The sequence below is a fragment of the Ipomoea nil genome, unplaced genomic scaffold (assembly GCF_001879475.1).
Source record: "Ipomoea nil cultivar Tokyo-kokei standard unplaced genomic scaffold, Asagao_1.1 scaffold1034, whole genome shotgun sequence".
Lineage (NCBI taxonomy): Eukaryota > Viridiplantae > Streptophyta > Magnoliopsida > Solanales > Convolvulaceae > Ipomoea > Ipomoea nil.
The window spans coordinates 2,132,903-2,159,871 of record NW_017617462.1 but is presented as its reverse complement, the minus strand read 5'-3'; the positions used below and the strand labels follow the sequence as shown (position 1 = coordinate 2,159,871).

The following is a 26,969-nucleotide window of genomic DNA, read 5'->3' as shown; positions in this document are numbered from 1 at the left end:
TTTGGTACATGTTGGATATATCACGATATAGAAATGCATGACATTTTGTATATGAATGCAGGGGCGGACCTACAGTGGGGGCAGTGGGGGCAGCTTCCCCCACTCACCCCACCCCCACCCGATATATAACCCTTGTATGTATATATGTATGTATATATAGTACAAGGTTTAAGTATAAGTAGATGAAAACAGCCAATGTTAATGAAAGTGAACTTAGCCCATATGGTAGAATATGCGTGGTGTGAATGTATATATTTTGGCAATTTGAATAATAGTGACTTCAACATAGTTAAACTCTTAAAATATATGTATATACTTTATAATACTTTCAAAATATATGTATATAGTTTTATTTTATATTAATAATAAGATAATGTATTTTTTATTAATAATAAGATGTGTAATTTATAATGTGTTTTCTGTTAGAATTATTTTATCAAATTAATTATGTTTTATACTTTGTTATAAATATATTTTTTTTTATTTTTCGTTCATATCTAACAATATTTATGACTACCAGGACTATGTGGTCCAATGGTACCTGGGTTGGACTTTCATTTGGAAGGTTGTGAGTTCGAGCCTCAGTGGAAGCGTTATTAGCTCTTTGTGTTTCAGTAGGTTGAGAAAGTATATGAACAGATACTACAATGTAATAGAGCTATCTATTGATAACAAAATGTGTTTTCTATTAAAATTATTTTATCAAATTAATTATGTTTCATATTTTGTTATACATATTTTTTTTCGCTCATATCTAACAATATTTATGGTTAATTTCTTAACTATTTCATTTGTTTTAAGCTATCCCTTTTGTTATAATGTTTCTCCTCCCCTGAACAAAATTTCTGAGTCCGCCACTGTATGAATGCACTATCAAAGTAATATGAATGCATGACTTGAGCCAAGCGAATAACCACACTAGAGAGTTGTCGATGCACGTCATTCAATATAAGAATCAAAGCAAAATGAGTGCCCACGGCAGATACCAAGTGAATAATCAAATACTACTCAAGTGGCTTGAGCTATATACATTTGTTTCATGGTGTATCTATTTACTTATTCATGCATGGTTTCATTCAATGATTTTCTACTGTTGTGAATTGAAGATCGAGAATGTGGAATATATTTGTGCAATTAAGACAAAAAGTGATTTATCTTGGTAATGCATTTTTACACCAATTCCCTCATCATTTTCACTTTGCTTTTTTGTTTTTTGTTCTTTGCTCTTAGTTTTTGTTTTGTTTTGTTTTGTTTTTTTTTTCTTTTTTTTTTTTTTACACTTTATTCTTGTGACACTTTATTTATTCTATCTATATTATACATTGAGTGCATAAGAAGCAAATTTTTTTAAAATTTTTTTGAAAATCAGAGCATATAATTTTCTCCAAATTTTATAATAATGAGAAGAAGGAAGTGGAAAGGATTAAATGTCTTATATCAGAGAATATAATTCTTTACTTCTAGTATGTACTTGTTTTCCCTTTCTTATGTGTAAGACACATCTTGAGCATGGAATCAAAGTAAAAGATTAAATGTGTTCTATATAAGAAGCTAAGGGACTAAAATGCCTATACTTGATTACTCCTGGGGCAAGTAAAGAATCATTATTCCAGACCGCTTTGTTGTACTGCAGTGGTTGGTTACCTGACTTGATGTCATGACTAAAGGCGACAGTGTGGGGTACAAATTCCACTAGAAATATTTGTGTGAGTGTCTGCGAGATGAGTTGGATCAGTATGAAATGTAATACTTATAATTATACTCAAAATGTTATGTAGTGAGTATTATATTTTTCCTAATAAGTAACAAACACTTACCAACATTACTTATATATACACACTACATATTATTATACCTAAGCTTCCAACTAATTAAGTTAGAGTAAAATATGTTACATATAATTTCTAACATCTGTAAAGAGAATACATAATATATATGCTTTTGTATTGAAGACGAAAGGAATTGAAGGAGAGGGGCTGGGAATATTCAGCACATTCTCTTTATATTATACATTCTTGATTTGAGTGCATAATAAGCAGTAAACAAAATATTATAATTTCTACCCATTTTTTAAACGCAAGTACCTTTTTTTTAAAAAATTAAATAAATGAATTAAACAAATAAGATTATTTCTTTACAACTTTATGTACTATATATAGATGGTGAATGAATAAACATACCATTCTTATCATTGTGTTCACAAGCCATTTTTTTTTTTTTTTTTTTTTTTTTTTTTTTTTTTTTTTTTGTTTTTCCAAATCACATTTTTTGGGGGTCAGATTCCCAAATCACATTTAGCTTGGCTTTTTTGTCATTAATTTCAATTAAACATGACAAACTTTCATATTGATGAGAATGCTATGATGGAGCTAGTTTGTGCAACTCATAATAGGGTGTGTTTGGTTGATGTGGTTTTTGTCCATAGGAATGGGTATGAATGTGATTGTTATTGTTTGGTTGATAGGTTTTTAGAACACTACTATGTGTTTCGAATACCCCATCAATTGAAAAGCTCATATCCAAATAAAATAAGGGTTTCATTCCCTTATTCATCCTCAAGCACTACTATTAGTAACCATTCTCATTTCACCCTATTACCAAACATGTTAAATACTTTCACCAAAACCCATTACCATTACCAAGTATTTGATACCATTCCAATTCCGATTCCCATGTGCGAACCAAACACACCTAATCCTGACACTACAAACTTCAATTCCGATGTTGTTCTTGTAAGTGTAAAATATTTTTACACAATATTGGCAATTTTTTTTTTTATTTTACTAGTGTTAGTTTTAATATTAATTTAGAGTTGCTATTTCATTATGGACCACGTGAGATCTTAATTAGTGGACATCATTCCTTGTATTCTTAAAGTCCACAAAGAAGCTTTTCAAATTGAGTGGATGAGGCTTGTTCGAACAGTGTGTTGCTAAGGGAAAGGCTACATGGGTGGATCAAGACAAACAAGGCTTATGAAAGGATTATAAATACACACAGTTCGAAGGAAGCAATTGCCGATTTTTGAGAATTACAATTGCGAGAGCTATTCTGATATTTACAAAGTAATTTATAATTTGAATGTATTTTCTGATTTAATTCGTAAGAATATTTGTATTGTACTGCATGAACAGTACGTGGTACTACTGAAGCAATTTGTGTAGTTTGTTCGGGCGTTCGTGTGTCAGTCCTGGATAGGTGTTAGAAAGAGTGGTAGTGGTAAAGGCTGGAGGCCGTTTTCAGTTACCTCTTGTAATACTCCTTTGGTGAACATCTATAGTGGATTGGGCAGACGTGGGTTGCCCCGCAGATGTAGGAGAAGGAGCTCCGAACTGCGTAACAATTTCCTTGTGTTTTTATTTTATTTATGCTTTCTGCAGTTATTATTTATTCTTGCATAAACAAGTTTAATTAATTAACTAAACTGGTACATAACTCAATTATCTTATAAAAACACATAACGGTTATTTTTCAAGTATCACAGTACATTTTCAATTGGTATCAGAGCCTGTAGACTTAATCTGTTAGTCTATCGATCTGGCGAATCCGTGCATCTTGAATTTATCTCTTCAGCGGCTCTTTCTATTCTTTTGTGTATTGCTTATTTGTTTGATCTCACGGGGTACTGAGTTTTGCAGAATGGATCGAACTAAAGTCCTTCCTCAATTGACCGACGACAACTACGCATATTGGAAGGCTCGCACCCGTACACATTTAAAAGCTCAGGGTGAAGCTGTGTGGCGATCTGTGGTGTCAGGATGGACACATCCCATTAAACCTAGCTCCAATGCTGATGGAACAGAAGTCACTAAACCAGAAACTGAGTGGACTCAAACCGAAATTACCAATGCAGGAAACAATGATAAAGCCTTAGACACTATTTACTCTCTTATGCATGAAAGTCAGTTTTCAATTGTTGCAGGTATTCCTTCAGCTAAAGGTGTTTGGGAGGCCCTTGAGTCCACATACGAAGGAACGACCTCGGTAAAACAGTCTAAGCTGCAACTGGTCCAGTCAGAATTCGAAGAATTGCGCATGAACGAGGATGAAACAGTCACCGACTTTCATACACGCGTTCAGGAACTAGCAAATCGAGCAATGGTCCTTGGTGAACCATTCTCGCAGGAAAAACTTGTTAAAAAGATATTGAGATCTTTACCGCCCAGGTTCCGAATGAAAGTCACAGCCATCCAAGAGCATGATGGTTGGGAGAAAAAGACCGTTACTCAGCTAATGGGAAATCTTAAAACATATGAAATGGAGATTTTAACTGATCATACGAAAAAACAAAAAAATATTGCGTTTGCCGCTGAAGAAAATAATGCAGTATCCGATACAGATGAATCTAGCAGTGATACACTTGCCTTCTTGACTAAACAGTTTTCCAAAATTTTGAAACAGGTATCCAAAAACACGCGTGACAGAAGTTCACAAAAGGGAGCAGCTTCACTCAGAACTGCACCTAAGATAGGGACGTCAAATGCCAAACAGTCTGTCTCACGTCCTGGACAATCCAAAGAAAAGTCCAACAACAAAGGCATCAAGTGTTACGAATGCGAGGGATTTGGGCATGTACAAGCTGAATGCGCCACCTATCTTCGACGCAAAAAATCTATGTCAGCCATTACCTGGAGCGATGACGAGCCTGACTATGAACCAACATGGTCTGATATCGAAGAAATCTCGGGTAATTTTGTTGCATTTACGGCACTATTTACTGACAGTTCAGAACTTGTTGAAGATTCAGAAGGTGGTGACTACGTCTCTGCAGAAGATGTGGAACAAAATGCGTTATCTTTTGAAGCTGAATTTAATAAGTTGTATCCCAAATGGGAAGCATTAAGAAAAATGAACTGCAAACTAGCTAGTGAAATAGAGATTGTAACAAATGCAAATAAGGTGTATCAAAATCAAGTAGCTGATAGGAATGATTTGCTTAAAGAAGCAGCAGGTTGAGAAGAAAAACTGCAAAACGAAGTACAAACCAGTAATGTACTTCTTAAGGAAGCAGCTGACCGGGAAGCAAAACTCCAACGAGAAGTTCAGGATTTGAAACAAGAGCTCAGAACCTACAAACGACAAATCCAAATGATGGATACCACATCCACATTAGATGAGATTCTTGATTCCGGCAGGAAAACGTCTGCAAAATTTGGGTTGGGCTTCACCGGCAGTAACTCCAAGGATAAGACTGTATTTGTCAAAGCATCGAGACCTGACCCAGATGACATCCCTGAATACAGCGCTGTGAAACGCACCTATGGTAAAGTAAACGCAAACAAAATGAAGTATAAGCTATATAATCCCGTTTGTCACTATTGCAGGTTACGCGGACATACCAGGCCAGAATGCTACTATTTCTACAAGGATCAAAGAATTGAGAAGTTCAGGCAAAAGAACATTCAACCGTTCACAAAACAAATTTGGGTTAAAAAGGTTGATTATATATCTTTTGTTTCATTTCATACTAAAAGTGCAGGGCGAGAAGAAAAATGGTATTTTGACAGCGGGTGCTCCCGTCACATGACAGGAAATGTAAAATTTCTGAATAACGTCAACACTAGTAATGGTGAAGTTACTTTTGGTGACGGTGTCAAAGGTCAAGTAACTGGCGTAGGCACTTTAAATGTAGTTGGTTTGCCAAACTGGACAAAGTGTTACTTGTCCGTGGACTTCACACTAATCTTATTATCATAAGTCAATTGTGTGACCAAAACTGGAACGTGTGCTTCACCAAAAACAGCTGCAGTGTGATGGACAACACAAATCAATGTGTCATGGAAGGTAAACGATCAACTGATAATTGCTATATTTTAACCAATAATACGTTATGTTGCAGGTCCAGCATAAATGAAGCTGAGCTGTGGCATCAAAAGTTGGGGCATCTCAGTTATAGACTTCTCGATAAGCTTGTAAAAATCGAAGGAGTTCGTGGGCTACCAAAGATGAAAATAGAGTCAACTATATGTGGTGCCTGCCAAGCTGGGAAACAAACCAGATCAGCTCATCCAGCCCAACACACCATAAACACAAGTCGGTGCCTGGAATTGATACACATGGACCTCGTTGGACCAACTCAGACAGAAAGTGTTGGAGGTAAGAAATATATACTAGTATGTGTAGATGACTTTTCTCGTTTTTCTTGGGTTATGTTTCTCAAGGAAAAATCCGAGGCACTGGAGGCATTCAAAACACTGGGATTAAGACTTCAAAAGGAAAGAAACGAATCCATCAGGAAAATCAGAAGCGATCACGGCAGAGAATTTGAGAACAATGTTTTCAATGACTTTTGTAACAAATCAGGGATTACACATGAGTATTCAGCACCAAAAACTCCACAACAAAACGGAGTTGTGGAAAGGAAAAATCGCACTATCCAGGAGATGGGTAGAGTTCTGCTCAACGCCAAAGGACTACCTCAAAAATTTTGGGCAGAAGCTGTAAACACTGCGTGTCACATCATCAACAGAGTTTATCTACGTCCGGGTACAACGCAAACTCCGTACGAACTCTGGAAAGGTAAGAAACCAAACATTACTTATTTTCATATTTTCGGCTCACGTTGTTTTATCCTGAAAGATAGGCATCCTACTTCTAAATTTGAACCAAAAAGCGACGAAGGAATTTTTCTCGGATACTCCACCAACAGCAGAGCCTATCGAGTATATAATAAAGTGACCAAAACTATCATGGAGTCCACAAACGTGGTTATTGATGATCAACCCAGTGAGATTACTGAAGTCATTCAGTCTGATCCAGTGACAGAACCTGAAACTGATCGACCTAAAACTCCTGCCTCTGATACTCCAGAACCAGACCATAAGTCATCTTCTTCATCACCCATATGCAATCAATCTGAATCTGAAATCGAGACAGAATCAGAAAATGAGCATGACGATATTGACATTCCAACTCGTATCCAGAAAAATCATCCAATTCAAAATGTAATTGGAGATCCCAGTTCAGGTGTGAAAACTAGAGGAAAACCAAAACGCGACTATCTTGAACTAGCAGGATACTCGTGCTATACATCACAGTTTGAACCAAAGAACATCAAGGAAGCCCTAACTGACGAACACTGGATAAAGGCCATGCAAGAAGAATTGGGGCAATTCGAACGAAACAAGGTATGGACTCTAATTCCTAAACCGAATAACGTAAATGTTGTAGGTACAAAGTGGATTTTCCGAAACAAAACAGATGCAACTGGAAATATTGCTCGAAATAAGGCAAGGTTAGTGGCTCAAGGGTATTCCCAAATTGAGGGAATCGACTACGACGAGACGTTCACTCCAGTGGCTCGCCTGGAATACATCCGATTGCTGCTCTCCATTGCTTGCGCACTAAAGATCAAGCTCTTTCAGATGGATGTTAAAACAGCCTTTCTAAATGGCTATCTTACAGAGGATATATATGTAGCACAACCGAAAGGGTTTGAAGATCCACAACATCCAGAATATGTATACAAGCTTCAAAAAGCACTATACGGGCTAAAACAAGCTCCACGAGCCTGGTACGAAAGACTCGCCCAATATTTACTTCAAAACAACTACAAACGAGGTGGTTCGGACAAAACCTTGTTCATAAAACGATCAGGTAAACACATAACCATTGCACAAGTTTACGTTGATGATACTGTGTTTGGGTCCACACAGACAGGTGAAACTGACAAACTGGTCAAAGTTATGAAACAAGAGTTTGAAATGAGCATGATCGGAGAGTTAACTTATTTCCGAGGATTACAGGTAAATCAGTCAAAAGAAGGAATATTTATTTCTCAAACAAAATATGCGAAAAATCTCATATCCAAATTCGGTCTGGAATCTGCAAAAGATGCCCGAACACCCGTCTCTACAACTACAAAATTATCTAAAGACAATCAAGGAACTTCTGTTGACTCCACCTTATACAGAAGTATGATTGGTAGTCTGCTATACCTAACGGCTAGCAGACCGGACATCATGGTAAGTGTTGGAATGTGTGCACGATATCAAGGAGATCCAAAGGAATCACATTTGAAGGCTGTCAAGCGTATCATAAAATATGTGAAAGGTACAATTAATTACGGTATTTGGTATTCTACTGATACAAATCTTAGCCTTACAGGTTTTAGTGATGCTAACTGGGCGGGTAACGCCGACGATAGGAAAAGCACGTCCGGAGGATGTTTCTTTATTGGGAAAAATCTGATTGCCTGGCTGAGTAAAAAGCAAAATTCAATATCACTCAGCACTGCAGAAGCTGAGTACATAGCTGCAGGCAGTTGTTGTACTCAATTATTATGGATGCGACAAATGCTGACTGACTATGGGTTTGACCAGAAAAATATGATACTCTTCTGCGACAACACGAGCGCGATCAATATATCTAAAAATCCGGTTCAACACTCTCGGACAAAACACATAGACATCCGTCATCATTTCATCAGAGAACTAGTCGAAGAAAAAGAGATCAAACTAGAATATATTCCGACTGAAAAAAATCTTGCAGACTTATTCACAAAACCGTTAGATAAATCCAGGTTTGAATTACTTCGTGCCGCTCTCGGAGTTTGTACGATTAATGTTTAATTGCTCCAACAGGTAAACAATTTAATCTTTTATCAGTTTATGTATTCTACTTCTCTTAGTAATCTAATTAATTTTTTTTCCTTCGAATTTTTCAGGAATAAAAGCAATATCGTGCTGAATTATTTTTTTTCACATCAAAGTTGTCTTCTCCTTATCTAATACACTTATAATGTGCCTAATTTTTATTTGTTTTGTTATTCGTGTCTTCTTAAACAACTAGAAGACTTATTCAAGTCAAAACCTATTTTTTATCCTAAAACCCTCTAATTTGTTCCCATCATACCCTAGGTCTTCTACCCATCATCTCATCCCACGCCTTTTGAGAAGACATCACATCACATTAAATGCTTTGTCTCTTTCCTTGCATTCCCTTCACCCAAAGCCGAGACCTTCTTCTTCTTCATCTAGTTTTCTCCATCTTAGTCCACCATTGTTAATCCTAGAACCAAGACACAAAAATGGACAATCCCTTTTTCGTACATGTTTCCTCCTCTGCAAGAATCACAATGCTTCATCAAATTATAGACGCTGATTCACCTTTTCCACCCGAAATTACTGATCGGATTCTAGCCACCATCAAGCAACAATCTTCTCTTCTAGATGGTCTCACGGACAAGGAACGCCGCCAGCTGCTTGCCCTTGCCCGCCATGTCTTCGCCGTGCCCTTTCCCATTCCAACCGAGTCTGCCATACCGGAGCCAATACCAGTGTCTGCTCTCCTCTCTCCGGTCAATCCAGTGGTATCACCCTCTTCCCTTTCTCCTCTTGGTCGAAATTTATCCTCTTCTCGTAAAATAGATTTCAATGTTTCTTTACCTGAGCAGTTTGTGTCCTCTGTGCCCACTTGTTCCATAAATGTACATTCTCTACCATTACCAAATGATCCCTATGATCCGGTTTCTCATCCCGTATCCTGCTTTACTGCTCCCTTATTGTCTTATTCTGATTATGTGAGCTCTTTGTCATCCAATTTCTCTATTCGAAATATAGCACAAAATTTATCCTCTCCAAATATACCTATGCCGTGTTCTGCCTTCTCCATTCCCATTCACATACCTATCACTACTGCAAAAACGGAGACCATCCCTATACCTTTGTCACCAATGAAAGACTCTGTTCCCCTTATTACTGTGCCTTTATCTAAGCCTTCCCGTAAGGGAAAAGAGAAATTGTGTGATGCAGGTCCCACTGAAAAGAGAAAGGAGAAATTGTGTGATGCAGGTCCCACTGAAAAGAGAAAGATTACCGATGTGGATGCTATAGATGGTCCCTCTGACCGAAAACATCAATGACGGGGGTCCACTCTACCACCAAGGATCACTCGTTCCCGAGCCAATGTTGATACTCCAATTATCCCTCCTTCATCAGGTTCCAAATCAAGGAGTTCGGGCAAGGTCTACAAACCCAAGCTGCTTTCACCTGAGTTATTGACAGTTTGGCAGACTCATATTCACCGAGAGTTCATCGTTGAAAAAACCATCAATGAAGCAGATTTGACTGCCAAGTGTAACATTATCCCCTTGATGCGAGATCAAAATCTACTTGCTTCCCTCCGGCATGTTGGTCCGTATTCTACTTGGTTGACGGCCGAATTCTATATAAACCTGACTTTGGACACATTTACTGAAGGCTCCGCAAGGTTTCATCAAGTCTATATTCGTGGCAAATGGTACCCCTTTGGCCCTACGGAGATCAATGCTTATTTGGGGACCCCGAATAATCCTGCCTCACCGGATCCGAGCCCTCAATTGTTAGCTACTGCTCTCACTCATAACAAGGTAGTTTCATGGCCGCGGGATGGTCTTTCTAGCTTGAAGCTCACCACGGTTTATTCTGTGCTTTTGCGCCTAGCTTCCGCGAATTGGGTCCCGGCCGTGCGTCGTCACCAAATTTCGGAACAACTAGCTGGACTCCTATACAAAATCCGGAACCGCCTTCCATTCAACCTTGGCATGGTTATTTTCTCTCATTTAATGTCTTTTTTGCAGAAAAAGGAGGCCAAAATACATCTTCCGTTTCCATGTTTGATCTTCGGAGTCCTTCAAGATCACGGTTTTCAACCATATAAGGAGGAAGTCCTTACAACTCCCGACAATGCCTACATTTTTGATGATCGACTCACTCAACGAGGTCATTATGATGGTCGGGCGTCTCTGGCTCAACTTCCGGACATTCCACCTCCGGCACCACTATATTCTGCCCCGGCGTCTTCAGCTGACACTGCTTCGGCTTCTCGTCCGGGCGCTAAACGGATTCCCAAAGAACCCACTACTTTGGTTGATCGTCGGCAGATTCTACTCACTCTTGAGGCCTCTATTGCGCAGGTTCAGCAGTCCGTTGCCTCTCAACAAGCCACCATCGCTGGCCTGGAAAATCTTAGGGATGTACAGCTCAAGGAAATCACTCGTATGGAAGCTATTCACGCTCAGATTCTTGCACACTCTGGTGCTGCTAACTCGGGTACTGACTCTGAAGAGGGAGACGATGATTCTGACTCGGGCACCCCGTCTGCACGGTAATTCTGATCCACTATTTTGATGTTCACCTGCCTTTGTCATTTTCTTTGGCAAAAGGGGGAGTAGTACGGATGTTTTGGTTAGGAGTAAGGGGGAGTAGTACGGATGTTTTGGAAGGTAGTTTATTTTGGAAGTGTTTTGACTGCTACAATATTGATTTTGGTTTGGCTATTTTGGACATGATTATGCTAGTAAAAGTAATAATGGACTGCCATTAGTTAGGGGGAGTAATAGAAGTGTTGGTGCTCCTAACTAACAGTATTTTTTTGGTATGACATCTACTCAAAGTACGTTGATTGAATTGATATGCTGCTATGGTTTCTACGTCTATGTATGATTCAAGATTTGGAGTAATTTAATCAGGGTTTCAACTCACATGTGGTCCAAAAGGCTTCAATAGTTATTTGTTTTATTTCTCTTTGATGTCTTGTTAAGTATCTATACTAAGGGCCGTAAATAAATTTAAAATTGATTCTTGTCCAACGTATTTGATACTCAAGTTTTCCAAATAAAATGCCAAAGGGGGAGATTGTAAGTGTAAAATATTTTTACACAATATTGGCAATTTTATTTTTATTTTACTAGTGTTAGTTTTAATATTAATTTAGAGTTGCTATTTCATTATGGACCACGTGAGATCTTAATTAGTGGACAGTATTCCTTGTATTCTTAAAGTCCACAAAGAAGCTTTTCAAATTGAGTGGATGAGGCTTGTTCGAACAGTGTGTTGCTAAGGGAAAGGCTACATGGGTGGATCAAGACAAACAAGACTTATGAAAGGATTATAAATACACACAGTTCGAAGGAAGCAATTGCCGATATTTTGAGAATTACAATTGCGAGAGCTATTCTGATATTTACAAAGCAATTTATAATTTGAATGTATTTTCTGATTTAATTCGTAAGAATATTTGTATTGTACTGCATGAACAGTACGTGGTACTACTGAAGCAATTTGTGTAGTTTGTTCGGGCGTTCGTGTGTCAGTCCTGGATAGGTGTTAGAAAGAGTGGTAGTGGTAAAGGCTGGAGGCCGTTTTCAGTTACCTCTTGTAATACTCCTTTGGTGAACATCTATAGTGGATTGGACAGACGTGGGTTGCCTCGCAGATGTAGGAGAAGGAGCTCCGAACTGCGTAACAATTTCCTTGTGTTTTTATTTTATTTATGCTTTCTGCAGTTATTATTTATTCTTGCATAAACAAGTTTAATTAATTAACTAAACTGGTACATAACTCAATTATCTTATAAAAACACATAACGGTTATTTTTCAAGTATCACGGTACATTTTCAGTTCTTAATGCAATTGAGAAAATTCTCAACTCTAAAAAGGTTAGTTAACTTGTTTATCAGTATTTGAATAAGAAATCGTCAATGCATTTTCATTTTATCGGTAAAGAAGCCACGGAAGAGATGCTAGAGAAGTTTGGTCTCGATCAATTTTAGTATGGTAATTGTGGAATTCCATCAATATGATAATCATAATGCTTTGTTTAATGTTCTTTTATTCAATCTAGCTTTACTATTCACTGATTTTGAATTATTCTTGTTTCTAGCTAACATCCAAGTCATCATGCATCATAGATGGTGCTAATGATTGCAGCCTTTTCCATTAGCTATGGGAAACTCAAAAATTTTTCTCGACAACTAACGCTATAGAAAAGGGTTGACAAAGCAGTTGGTAATGGTTAAACAAATGGCAAATCCAACAACATCTAATGACCTAAACCCAATTGATAATTTGATAAAGTGTGCCATATATGGATCTCACCAAATGCATTGTTGAGATCAATCAACCGTCGTCATATTCTTTGCCCCACTCAATCATTCCGGCATTACCAATGACTAGCTATTTGATCGGTAGAAGCATTGCTTGTACTGTGGCCTATTGTGCTGGCCTTCCTATGCCTAGCATAAAGTAAGATTTAAATTATGATATTTTATGGTGGGATTACACAATTCTTCTCAACTAATGCAGTTCATTTATTATTAAATGTTGACATATTATGTATATTTCTTCTCAATTATATTAATACTATACAAATAATAATAATAATAATAATGTTATACAATTGAATTAATAGTAAAAGTATAAAATTATTATTTTGTATTGTATTATCCTCAATGATAAGTAATACAACGAACAACATAATAATTAGTTTGTGATTATTTCATATTTAAGCATGATTATTGATATGATTTTTCAGGTTTGAAAGTGAACTCAACATTATAACTACCAAAATCAAGGATATACTCACCACTTGTTCCCCAGCACTAGGTTTGTTTCATATCACATATAATTTTTTGCATGCATGTCATGAGTACATAATATTTAGATACGTTATGTCAAAACTAATATTTTAAAATATTTTTTTTCTTAATATAGAAGAGAAGAGAGGCGAAGAATCTTATCAAGCATTACAACATGATTTATTTAACAACTCTTCCAATAAATCAAAAGTTTTAAAGTTAATATTAAATGCCATTGATGATAATGAGATTTCACTTTCTTCGCGCCAATACAGCATGGTAAGATTACAAACATTGAACAATGATGTTCACTTCCTGTTGTTATTATAACTTTAAAAGTCAATAAAACAAATTTCACTTTTCCCTGTTGTTGCATCATCTTTACCCTCAACGAAAAATTTCTTATCATCCACTTCCTTAAAAAATAATAATTTAAAAATATGATTATCAAATTCAAAATAAAAGTTTCTATGTGAAAAAAAAGTATTTTAACAACCACACTACTCCAATAACTTTCTAAAATAAACTCTACAGTATATATAAAATAGATATCAATATTTTCTAAACTTTATTTGGCAATAACCAAAATAATTAGGTATCTTTCGCTGCTTGTATTTATATTACACCGTATTTAAAATAAATATAAAATTTATGTGTGAAATTTTTGTTTTTGTTTTTGTTTTTTGTTTTTGTTTTTGTTTTGTTTTGTTTGTTTGTTTTTTTTTTTTTTTTTGGTATAATTTATGTGTATAATTTCCAACCGTACTTAGACATACCAAAAAAAAAAAAAAACAAAATACACCTTCCAAATCCAAGTTAGAATTATTATTTTTTTTTTTTGAAACCAAAGGCATTAATATTACTAATCCAGAAGACTGGAAATGCAATCAGGAGGTACAATCGACCACACACCCGAGCCAGACGAAGAATAAGTTGCTCGTGCAAGAACATGAGCCACTCGATTCGCTGATCTCTTGACATGGCGAACAACAACGTTCCCAATGTTGCTAGCAATCAATAAGCAATTAAGCATTACTTCACAATTGAATCTACGTATGAAAAATCCAAAAGACAAGAATTAAAAGCGTTGCAAAAAAGTAAACAATCGGTTTCTATTATTAAACGGTCGTGGCTTAGACCACGAAGCCATGAGAGAGCTTCTTTTACCGCGCAAGCCTCTGCCATCAAAGGATCACGATTGCAGACCAGACGGGCATTCTTCGCTGCCACAAATCTACCATCATGGTCTCGTATTGCCACCCCGAAGCCCACGCTATCAACCAAAATCGCTGCGTCTACGTTACGTTTCAGCCAGTGCTTTGACGAGGTTCCCAGATCACACAAAAGTAAGCTATACACGCTCTGGAAGCTGCCAGCTTATAGGCGTCATTCCATGTGGTAATCGACATCAGTATATGATTGTGTATCACCGCAATTTCCCACACTTTGTTTCTCCAAACTCGATCGTTCCTCACGGTCCAAAGCATCCAGAAGACTGCACCCATATGCACAACCCTCTCCACACATGAGCTAGATAGAACTGTTTCAATGAAAGCTTGAATAGAAGCCCCCTGCAACACGTCGTCTCTCTTCCAAACTTGCTGTGCTATCCAACATTCCCCTAAAAGGTGCTCGGCTGTTTCAGCGTACTACATGCAGAGCGGACACCCGCCCCCAATCCACACACTTTTTGATTTCAAATTCTCGCAAACCGGGAGGATTCCACGAGCACAACGCCAAATCAGATTACGTACCTTAGGCGGAATTGGTAAGCCCCAAAGCTTCTCCCACGCAGCGAACTCCCCTGGTGCATGCAAAGAATGATTGGCTGTTAAGATCTTGTATCCTTGCTTGACCGAGTAAGCCCCTCGTATGTCACCCGCCCACCGCCATGAGTCCCGCAAGTGAGTAGCTATGGGGGTAGCGACGATCCTGCGCACGTCTACTTCATCGAAAAGGTCGTGGAGAATCTCCTCATCCCACCGTCCGCGATTAGTCATTAGACCACTTACAGTAGCCTCCCTTAGGGTGTCTACAAGAGGAGTAGTAAGAATGGAATTAGATGGGTCAGCTAACCAAGGCCAACTCCAGATTTTTGTAGCCTTGCCATCCCCGAAACGACGTGCTAAGCCCTCTCTCAAAACACTTTGCCCTGCCATAATACTCCGCCACATGTAACTCGGGTTGTTACCTATACTAGCTTCCATGAAGTCGCATTTTGGAAAGTACTTCGCTTTCAAAAGTTGACTCACCAACGAATGTGGAGTAATCAATAAACGCCATCCTTGTTTGGCAAGCAATGCAATATTGAACTCGTGTAAGCATCTAAACCCCAATCTACCCCGACATTTTGGCACACTTAGGCGAGACCAACTCATCCAGTGCAGGCCCCCACCGTTCGACATTCCTCCACGCCACCAGTAACGATTGAACAAATTTTCAATCTTATCACACAACTGATCTGAACTGGTAACAAAAAGACGGACATAGTAAATATTGGAAGGGCCTGAGCGACACTTTTAAGCATGACTTCTTTACCTGCTTTTGAGAGAAATCTGTGTTGCCACGACCCTAACCGCTCCCGAACCTTCTCCTCTATATACGAAAGGTGGCCGATTTATTGCGACCCAGGACCGAAGGCAGTCCAAGGTAATGGCCGAAATCCGTCGTCTCTCGGACCCCCATGCATGCAGTGACCATATCTCTCGTCTCGGTTCCATTGTTTGAGCTAAACATGATGCTGGACTTGTCGTAATTGATTAGTTGCCCCGATGCTGCACTGTAACTATCAAGACACCCCTTGACTGGTTGAGCTTCCTCACGAGTAGCCCTGAAGAAAAGCAGACTGTCGTCCGCGAAAAATAAGTGTCACGGTCGGAGCCCCCCCCCCCCCCCCTCCCCCCCCGCTCCCCGCAATCCGTACCCCATGAGTTAGAATTTGGCTCAAAAGATACATTATATTTTATTATTATTCGAATCCAAAAGAGGTATGTCAAATCACATAACTTACTACAGTTAGTCTGAAGAACCGAGCAAGATTCGTGGATCAATTTATAAAACTGGCTAAATTTTGGGAAGTGACTGAATACATATTTTGCCAATGCAAACCATGAAACTTAGAATTATAATTGAACTAAATTTATAAATTCTAAGAATTTTGATAAAATTATCATCTAATGGGTTGAGGGATTTATTGACATAAAACTTGGGCAATTTATATCGTGCAATTTATATTTTGGGAATTCCGCTTCCTGTGTCGTTTGTTAATTTTCTTTAAAAAAAAATCTCATGTTTCAAAAATGCACATAATTGTATACTAAAATGTACATAATTGTATACTAAAATGTACATAATTGTATAACAAAATATACATACACTTTTTTGAAAAGATAATACACATAATCTAACATAATACATAATACACATAAACTTTATTTTAACATAATACACATAAATTCCTTGTTTCGGATGTACATAATTGTATACAAAATGTACATAATTGTATAAAAAATGGACATAATTATATAAACAAATGTATATAATTGTATACCATAATATACATAATCGCGTCAACTTCCTACACAACTTAACAATACGATGTTGTTTTGAGAGGCGCGGGACGCACAGTGCTGTGTGCACCGTGGTGCAGGGTATAACGATTGTAAAAATTGCCTGTGGGCTAAAGTTTTAATTATATTAAATCCAATTAAGAAACCCATATTATAATATTTTATCTCAATTACTAAACAGACAGAAGAATCTAGAGACATAAAATTTGCCTGTGGGCTAAAGTAGTTTTAATTCAATTAGATCCAACTGAAATTGTATTTATGATGAAATAATTATCAAATGAGTCGAATAATCAAGTGACATAAAACTTGCCTGTAGGCTAAAGTTTTATTCAATAAGATTCATTACAACCATTATGATAAAAAAACTTAAGAGATTATGTTCCTTTCTTAATCCCTATGGGCAAATTAAGAAATATGATCTAAAGTTTAAATCATAAAATTAAATTTCATGATAGAATTTGAAATTATTTACAAATAACTATACAGTAAATAAATTGATTTATTTCTATCATCACTGATAAAACTACTAAACTACATTCCGATACATAATTTGCATGTGTGCTAAATTATGACCATAGTCCAGTATTTCATCTTGATTAATACAAATATAACGAAATTGTCTGTGGGCTAAATTCCATCATATTACATACAATTAATCACAAATGATATGTCCAAAACTTTATGTGATCAAAATAAACTGCTTAATATATAATTTTAATAGATTAAGGATGCTATGACTACTCCCAATCAAATTCAAATTATAAGATCACTAGACAATTATCAGTTCCTTGCCTAACATATATAATTTAAACTGATTAAGGATGTTGTGGCTACTCCCTAACCAAATTAAAAATTATAAGATCATAACTTAATAATCTGATGTACTTGAATATGATGTAGATATTTCTTAATTAACCAAGGTTGAAAATTTAAGAGACTTCAGTAAATTAAAGATGCTTTGGCTATTCTTTAATGAACCGAAATCAAAATTCACATTGACAAGGAAAACTTAAAATTTTGACAAATTATACCAGATTATGATGGGAAATTTCCAATATACCCCCGAAAAATTGGCAAAAGACAAAGTCTCACTGAAAACCAATTCCTTAGATAGAGTATCAATTTAAGGAGACTAGTGGCACACGATGTTCTCAAGTCATGGCCATTAAAACTAGTATGCATCCCCGATTCATATACACTTAACGTATAACTGCCTGGGGTATAAACTGAAAAAACTGTAGGGTTTTATCCGAAAACTGTATGGTTCACCTATGATTAAAGTTTAAATTGGTGAACTAAATTAACGGCTTAAACGTGCTCAAATTCAGGCACTACCACAACTAAAGTTTATTCATAAGTCCAACTTAAATAGGAACTAATAATATAATTTCATCCCAAAGTATCCATTGCTAAAGCCATAATAAAATTGCATAATTTAAAACAGAATATTATGCTTAGAACCAATATACATAAAATTAAACATTAAACTCATATATTCTAAATAAATTGCATAACTTAAAGCAATTTACAATATGATATTTCAAAGTATAAACTTAATATTCAAACACCAATGTGTCCAAACCAAAAGCGACCCAACATTTTGAATAATAATGTACTGGATATATACTTTGATTTATTTTTTTTAAACTGTAAGCCCATGGCAAAATGTTTCAATGCATAAAGATCAAATTTATGAAAAATAACTGAATTTACAAATTCAAACAATATCAAACCAAAAGGATATGCAATCATTTGTAAATCAAAAATTTACAAACCCTAGTTACCCTACTAAAGAATAGACAACAGAAATATTCAAATATTCAAATATGACATTAATGACATAGTCATGCCTCATATCTATGATTTAATAATACGCGACCATTCTTGACAAAGAACGGTCGCGTATTGTATTTATTTATTTTTTAATTCGAAGGTAAAACACGACCATTTTGAAGCTAGAAATGATTGCGTTTTCCTTTTTTATTATTTTAATAATTAGTCATCTGCGACCATTTTTGGCTAGGAATGGTCGCGGATGACTTTTTAATTTTTTAATTATTTATTTTATTTAATTAAAATCCCTATTTTTTTTTTTATAATTCTTGTACCTGTTACAGCTTATTCAAATCCTATCAACATTACTCCACAATACAATTTATCTATCAATACACTTTAAAACAATACCTTTAACACACAATGCAAATACTATCATCAAATTAAACACAATGCAAATACTATCATCAAAATACAATAGCACTTAAAATCCTCATACTTTAATACAATAATATCATCAAAACATGCCCGACTCAATACTATCATCAAAACAAAATACTTTTTAATTTATCAATAAAATAAAAGTTATAAGCACTCGGAAAAGAAGAACTTTGACCAATGCTCTCGAAGCTCATTTATGTCGTCGATAGAATACAGACTATCGCTTTCAAATGCCTACAAAAAAATAAATTAATAAAATTATTAAATTATTAAATATGTTACTTAATAAAATATAACTTAACTATACATAGTTCTATTTAAATTCACTTACCCCATCCAAATTATCAACAGATGAATATTTTGTCACGATGTCATACATGTATCGCATGACATAATATCCACACTATCGGGCACTACAAAACACATATATTATTTTACTAATTTAAACAATTTACTTTAATTCAAATATCACACTAAGACTTAAATTCAATTTTCATATATATAATTTGCATGGCTTTCAATTGATGCTCTTAACCCGTGCACTCATAGGAACAGAGTGAAATGCCCTATAATAATTATAAGCATACATAAAAATTTATAAATAATATCATAGTGTTAGTTGTTTCTATTTTCCTTAATTTTTGTCTAAGACACAACAAATTAAACTAAAGGATTATATTAAATAATGTCTTTTATAAGAAGGGACTAAAATTTTGTATAAATGATTGCGCTTAAATTAGTACATATTATCTCTCGCCTTAGTGATTAAGTCAAGAATCATTTGCAATAGTTTCGCATTTAATAAATCTATATATATATATATTTTTTTTGAATGCTACTAGCTCTATTACAATGTAGTATCTGTTCATACTTTCTCAACCTACTGAAACACAAAGAGCCAATAACGCCTCCACTGAGGCTCGAAATCACAATCTTCCAAATATAATAAATCTATATATAGTTATATATAACTTCATATTAATTATGCCTTAGCTTCCACCTTTGTTAGAGTAAAATATGTTATATATAAGTTCTAAGTTGTGTAAAGAGAATACATAATATGCTTTTGTATTAAAGACGAAAGGAAGGAGAGGGGAGTATTCAGCACATTCTGCTTATATATTATGCATACTTTGATTTGAGTGCATAAAAAGCAGGGAACAAAATATTATAATTTCTACCCATTTTTTAAACGCAAGCTAAGTACCTTTTTTAAGATTATTTCTTTACAAGTTTATGTACTATATATAGATGGTGAATGAATACACAAGCCATTCTTCTCATTGTGTTCACAAGCCAAAATCTTTTTAGTTTTTCTAAATCATATTTAGCTTGGCCTTTTTCATTAATTTCAACTCAACATGGCAAACTTTCCTATTGATGACAATGTTATGATGGAGCTAGTTTGTGCAACTCATAATCCTGACGGTACAAACTTCAATTCTAATGTTGTTCTTAGTGCAATTGAGAAAATTCTCAACTCTGAAAAGGTTAGTTAACTTGTTTATCAGTATTATATTGTATTTGAATAAGAAGTCGTCAATACATTTTCATTTTATTGGTGTAGGCCACGGATAAAGAAGCCACAGGAGAGATGCTAGAGGAGTTTGAACTCAATTTTAGGGAGTTTTCTTTAAAAATACAACATCTTTGTTTTGAGGTATGGTTCTTGACAGTTGAACGATGGTTAGTGATCTCTGCCCGCATTTAAAGCATTGCGGAATTCCATCAATATGATGATCATAATGCTTTGTATAATGTTCTTTTATTCAATCTATAGTAGTATTAGTTGATTTTTGAATAATTCTTGTTTCTAGCTAACATCCAAGTCATCAAGCATGATTGATGGACACCTTACCACAATATGTCTATTAAGCACACTATCCGCGTATCCATGGGAGGCAAAGATGGTGCTAATGCTGGCAGCATTTTCCATTTGCAATGGAAAACTCAACATTTTTTCTCAACTACACTATAGGAAAGGGTTGAGAGAGCAATTGCCAATCGTCATGCAAATGACAAATTCAACAACATCTAATGACCCAAACCCAATTGATGATTTGATAAAGTGTGCCATGGATCTCACCAAATGCATTGTTGAGATTAATCAATCATCATCAGATTCCTTGTCCCAATCAGTTATTTTGGCATTACCAATGGCTAGCTATTGGATCGGGAGAAGCATTGCTTGTATTGCGACCAATTGTGCTTGTCTTCCTCTCACAAACATCAAGTAAGATTTAAGTTATGATATATTATTGACGAAATACTCATTTCTTCTCAACTGATCAGTTGAATTATTAATAAATAAAAATACATAATTAGTATTTTGTATTACATTTATCCACAAAGATGATAAGTAACACCCCAATGTAATTAATAAATTGTGATTATTGCATGTTTATAGAATTATAGATAATTATCGTTTTTCAGGTTTCGAAGTGAACTGAACATTATAACGGCCAAGATCAAAGATACACTCTCCACTTGTTTCCCAGCACTAGGTTGGTTACATATATAGCAATATAGCATACACAAAATTTGCATGCCATAATATTTATACGGAGTATATATTATGTCAAAATTGATGTATTTAATTTTTTTTTTAATTTTTAAATTTTTTTTTTTTTAATACAGAAGCAAAGAAAGCAGAGGAATCTTATAAAGCACTAAAACGTGCTTTATTTCATAACTCTTCTGATAAATTGGAAGTTTTAAAGCTAATATTCAACGTCATTGATGGAAATGAAATTTCACTTTCTACTCGACAGACTCCCGAGGTAAGACTGTAAACAAGTCACAAATAATCCGAAATACATATAGAAGTTCATCCACTTCCTTAGGAAAATAGTCGTTTGAAAATATGGTTATTAAGTAGTCTAGAAACAATGTTTCTTATCTGATGAAAAAAATTTCCAACCGCGATACTACTCCAACAACTTTGTTAAATAAACTATACAATATATAAAATATACTGCGTAAATCTTTTCTGAATTCTATTTGGCAATATTTTAACAACCACACTACTCTAATAACTTTGTAAAAGACTTAATTCCATTTTTGGTCCTAAATTTATAGGTGACAATTCACTTTAATTCATTTTTTATTAGAACATCCACTATTGTTCATAGTATTATTGTGGCATGACCATTTTTGGTCATTTATCAACAAAATAGTTTAAATATCATTAAATACAAGGGGGCATTTCGATCTTCAGTTATGGATTTTTTCAAAAAAAATAAACATAAAAAATATAGCGGTTCAACCTACTTTGTCTAAAAAAGATTGAAATGTCTTTGTATTTAACGACATTTCAACGATTTTGTTGAATAAGGACTAAAAGTAGTCATGTCACAATAATACTAAGACAAAATGAGGATGTTTTAATAAAAAAAAGGACTAAAAATAAACTGTCACCACTCACCTATAAATCTACGACCAAAAGTGGAATTAACTCCTTTGTAAAATAAGCTCTACGTTATATAAAATAGATAACAATCTTTTCTAAACTTTATTTGACAAGAAGAAAACAATTAGGTATCTTTCTCTTATTGTATTTATATTACTCCGTATTTAAAATAAATATAAAATGTATGTGTGTAAGTTTTTTTTTTTTTTTTTTTTTTTTTTTACAATTGAAAGAAGAAAAAAAATACTTATTTACTTATGTTATTTCAAATAATACATTTTAACATTATGTTACAAGTAGATTTACTTATCTTACAAGTAGATTTGATGTGATGAAGATTACATATATGGATTTTGTAGATTTATGGTGCAGACAACTGTGCATACAGTATAACAATTTTTTAGATCTGCGAAATGCATTCCTCATATCTTTGACAGTGGAGATTTTATATTCTTCTTATATTTCTTTTGGGTTTATATTTATTTTTTTTTTTAGGTTGAGAAAATTGGATTAAATTTTTTTGATGAGGATAAAAAAGTGGCTCTGCTACTAACATCAGGCCTTGACATCTCTAATGAGAGAATTCAGATTCTCAATAACTTTTACACAAATTCCATTTCAACTCCATATATTCTTTGGATCCCGATTGTGGATGATCATTTTTCGTGGTCTACTAAACAACATAAAGAATTTAGAGATAAAATGGAGTTTGAAATAATGGACGATCCACATAAAAGGATTGCACGAAGCTTCACTAGATTTGTCAAGGAGAATCTCCTCCCACACTTTCAGATTGGAGAGGAGCCTATCCTCATTTCACTAGATCAACAAGGAAGGATCATTCATAAAAATGCGATGCACATGATACAAACATGGAGTCCTGGTTATATTGAAGATAGAAAATTGGAAGTTCAGGAACGAAACAATATATTCCCTTTCATCGAAAAGGAGATGAAAGAAAGGTCTCAAGGTCTCGATAGTTTGATATTTGACATTGACGAACAGATCAGTCATTTGGCAGGTGAAGTTGATGAAAAGATAAATGCTTGGACAAGTCAAATTAACAACATGATAAATAAGCTGGTATGATATATATGTTTCTCTTATACTCTCTTTCACTGTAATTACTAATTACACATCTCCAACTATTCATCACATTACAAACACGTATTAACTTTTAACTGTAGAATTTTAAAATTGAAAATAATGCATACAAAATAAATTATTTGCTATTTTACCAATGCAAATTTCTTCTAAATTTCATTTTAAAAATAAAAATATTGTGTCATTTCGTAACATTAATTATTTTCTATGTTTTCATTGAAAATCAGAGAAAGCAGTCAAATATGTACTCAACTGAAAGAGAAAACGCTCTATGGAAAAAAGAAAAAGATTGGAGTCTTGGCCTTGTGGTTGGCGAAATTGACTACAGAATAACATCTTGGGTATGGCCATTTTCAACTTCTTATTAGTTAGAACTACATGCATGCCTACAAGATATCCTATATTGTTTTAAGCATCATAAAAGTGAACTCTGCAAAATTTAATTTGTCCAAGAAGAAATTTAATATAAAAAATAGATTTTAATTCCATTGCTTATGATAATACAATAATGTTTAATATGTTTTTCCTTGTTTAAACTTTAATATGTAACAATAATTTTTGTAATGCTTTCTTATTTTCTTTCATTAGATTAGGGAGGGATGTTATATTTTCTTATATGGAGGAAATGACATTAAATGGGTTAGAGAATTCACTTCCAAAGTACATGAAGTACGCTTCAAAACAGATACAGCCATAATGTTGATTTACATGGGAAAAAATGAGACAATAAGAGCAAGCATTGATGAAGAAAACATGAGCCATTTATTACATAGTTCCTACCATTCTTGGAGGTTTTGGACAAGGCTTCGAAGTGCATTACTGTCACGAATCAATTATTTATATGCAACTAATTGTCATGGTGATGTGTGCGACGATGAAATTGCACAAGGGTTCAAAAAATTGTTGGGTTATGAATGTAAGGGTGCAATAATGGAAGGATGGGCATTGTTAAGCAAAGGGCAAAAGGTGGTTGTTTGTGGGCAAGGAGCTAAAATGTTGAGGGTCATTAATGAGCATGAGAGTTGGAAGGAAAACGTGGCCCTTAAAAGCTTTGACCAAGCATTCAAAGACTATTACAACAAGACCCTGCATACTTCTTGTTCATCAAATAGCCATTCTTGTTGTGCGTTTGAGTACCCAGTTACCTTGAAAGATATCCCAATGAAAGAGAAATGCCCTGAGTGCTTTCGTGATATGCAAAAGATGGTGACTTTTACATGCCATCATGGTGACAATTGATTACAAGCTAAGGCATTATATTCAAAGACAGGCACATGAGCAGCTTACCTTGCTTCCTATGATGCAGTGTGTATTACCATCTTGAGAGCCCAATTACTTCTGATCTTGTAGTCCTCCAATTCTAGGTTTTGTTCTATCTGATTTGTATGAAGTGTTTTAGTTCTATAGTTTTGGTGAAAATTTCAACCCCATGTATTTACAGTTTTTTTGTTGTCAATTATATCTCGTAATTAAAGATATTCATCATCATATCACCGTATTCCAATTCGTCATCAGGTGGGAAGAAAGTGTGTGCGTATATAACTATATATATAGTTTGAAATAGAAACTTGACCAGGAGAAGAAAAAAAAAACACAGAAACAAAAAAACTTGTGTCAAAATTACAAAAATCTGTTCTGCCAAATTAAATGTAGTGAAAGAAAATTGTTTTTGGGCAAATTTTTAACTTGGGGTTGCTTAACAATATCCATTAGATTTTTGGTTGCTTTGGGAGAGGACTGAATTTTATATATATATATATATATATATATATATATATATGTATGAAGAGGATCATATGAGAAAAAGCTCCTAGGAAGCTCCTATATATATAACTATCTGACCACTTGAATCCCTTAGGCCTTAGGCAAGCTCCACCTGTTGCGCTGTTTGTTGGCAAATTATATCATGCATCGCGCGTCCTTTTGTTAAATGAAAAGAAACGTGTTTGTTTTTCGCCGTTTTACACCCTTTCGTAAAAAGTAACTCTGTTATTCAGTGTCATTTTGTATACACTGCAGTTTCAGTTCAACACAACTACAGTTTCATTTCGATATAACTATAGTTTCATTCGATATTTATAGACTCAAATATGTGAAAATGTTATTTAATTTTATTTTATATACACTATATTTTCATTAAAACACAACTACATGATCATTTTGATATAATTACAGCTTCATTGTACAATATACACTCAAATATGTGAAATGTTATTCAGTTTCATTTTATATACATTGCAGTTTCATTTCACTATAACTACAGTATCATTTTGATATAACTGCAGTGTCGGTTTAGATATACTGTAGTGTCAGTTGGTGTTTAATACACCAAACAAGCGGACTTCGTTAACTATAACGGCGGGCCGTTTCTTTACTTAAAGAAACGGCGCCGTTTTTGACCGCGGTGCACATGCACTGTGGTCTATGATTAGGGCCGGTCCTATCATTTTATAGGCCCGGGGCAAATAAGGAAAAAGGGCCCTATAGGAACAGTTATGCCACACCTGGGTTCACTTTGCAAGGTAGATTCGGGTCAAAATACACAATTTATATACTTAATGTTCACAATTTAAATTGTATACATTCAGTATGTAAATTGTGAATATTTATTATATAAAATTGTGAACATTCAATATATAAAATTGTAAACATTTAGTATGTAAATTGTGAATATTCAGTATATAAAATTATAAATATTCAGTAGGTAAAATGTGAACATTCAGTATATAAATTGTGTCAGTATATTTCATAGACCTAGTCAACATATGCCTTCAATTCCTTCATAAATAAACGAATAAAGAAATTTAAAACCAAAATAAAATCAATCTTCAAATAATAAAATTACTAAATTTACATTTTCATTTTACACAAAGAATACTAAATAGAATTAAAAGACAAATAAAATTCTTAATTCTTAAGTTTAACTAGTTAAGAATCCCAAATCCCAAATAGAATTAAAACACAGATAAGATTCTTAATTATTAAGGTTAACTGGTTAAATAGAATTAAAAAGACAATTGGAATACCTATTAGTTTATTTGATGGAATTAAAATACAATTCGGCAGTTTGCAAAAAATATCCAGAGAATTTAGATAATTACTAATTAGAGGCTATTTAGACAATTGGAATACCTATTACTTTAATTAGCTGTAACAGCTCGTTTGGTTTGCTGGAAAATATTTGAAGGGAAATGGAATTAAAATTTCATGGAAAATAAATTCCAAAAAAATAGATTCCATTGTTTACAGTTTGCAGAGAAGGAGAAAAACCAGAGTCCAGAGAGTCAGACATAATAGAATAATAAATTTTGAATACAGTCATACAGAAAGAATA

The 26,969-nt window shown here is 34.6% G+C and overlaps 2 protein-coding genes across 2 annotated transcripts; both read left to right on the top strand.

The window, feature by feature from the left end:
• Positions 1–2,286: 2,286 nt before the first annotated feature.
• On the top strand, positions 2,287–25,091 carry LOC109180794 (protein SIEVE ELEMENT OCCLUSION B-like). The gene is made up of 9 exons (XM_019330497.1): positions 2,287–2,373; positions 20,527–20,612; positions 20,690–20,782; positions 20,940–21,355; positions 21,556–21,626; positions 21,760–21,902; positions 23,027–23,614; positions 23,863–23,976; positions 24,224–25,091. Exons 1-9 carry the CDS (start codon positions 2,331–2,333, stop codon positions 24,872–24,874), a joined length of 2,205 nt encoding a protein of 734 aa, XP_019186042.1. The 5' UTR covers positions 2,287–2,330; the 3' UTR covers positions 24,875–25,091.
• LOC109180797 lies at positions 12,672–13,699 on the top strand. The gene is made up of 3 exons (XM_019330501.1): positions 12,672–13,004; positions 13,294–13,364; positions 13,473–13,699. Exons 1-3 carry the CDS (start codon positions 12,847–12,849, stop codon positions 13,664–13,666), a joined length of 423 nt encoding a protein of 140 aa, XP_019186046.1. The 5' UTR covers positions 12,672–12,846; the 3' UTR covers positions 13,667–13,699.
• Positions 25,092–26,969: the final 1,878 nt, after the last annotated feature.

What these genes read in the sequence shown, in the direction of transcription:
- LOC109180794 (XM_019330497.1), top strand. Translation starts at nt 2,331, where the DNA reads ATGACAAACTTTCATATTGATGAGAATGCTATGATGGAGCTAG. An exon ending in GAATGCTATGATGGAGCTAG is followed by an intron (nt 2,374 to 20,526) that starts TTTGTGCAACTC and finishes TGATGGAGCTAG; the next exon opens with TTTGTGCAACTCATAATCCT. An exon ending in ACTACAGAATAACATCTTGG is followed by an intron (nt 23,977 to 24,223) that starts GTATGGCCATTT and finishes TTCTTTCATTAG; the next exon opens with ATTAGGGAGGGATGTTATAT.
- LOC109180797 (XM_019330501.1), top strand. Translation starts at nt 12,847, where the DNA reads ATGGATCTCACCAAATGCATTGTTGAGATCAATCAACCGTCGTCATAT. An exon ending in CTTCCTATGCCTAGCATAAA is followed by an intron (nt 13,005 to 13,293) that starts GTAAGATTTAAA and finishes ATGATTTTTCAG; the next exon opens with GTTTGAAAGTGAACTCAACA. An exon ending in CACTTGTTCCCCAGCACTAG is followed by an intron (nt 13,365 to 13,472) that starts GTTTGTTTCATA and finishes TTCTTAATATAG; the next exon opens with AAGAGAAGAGAGGCGAAGAA.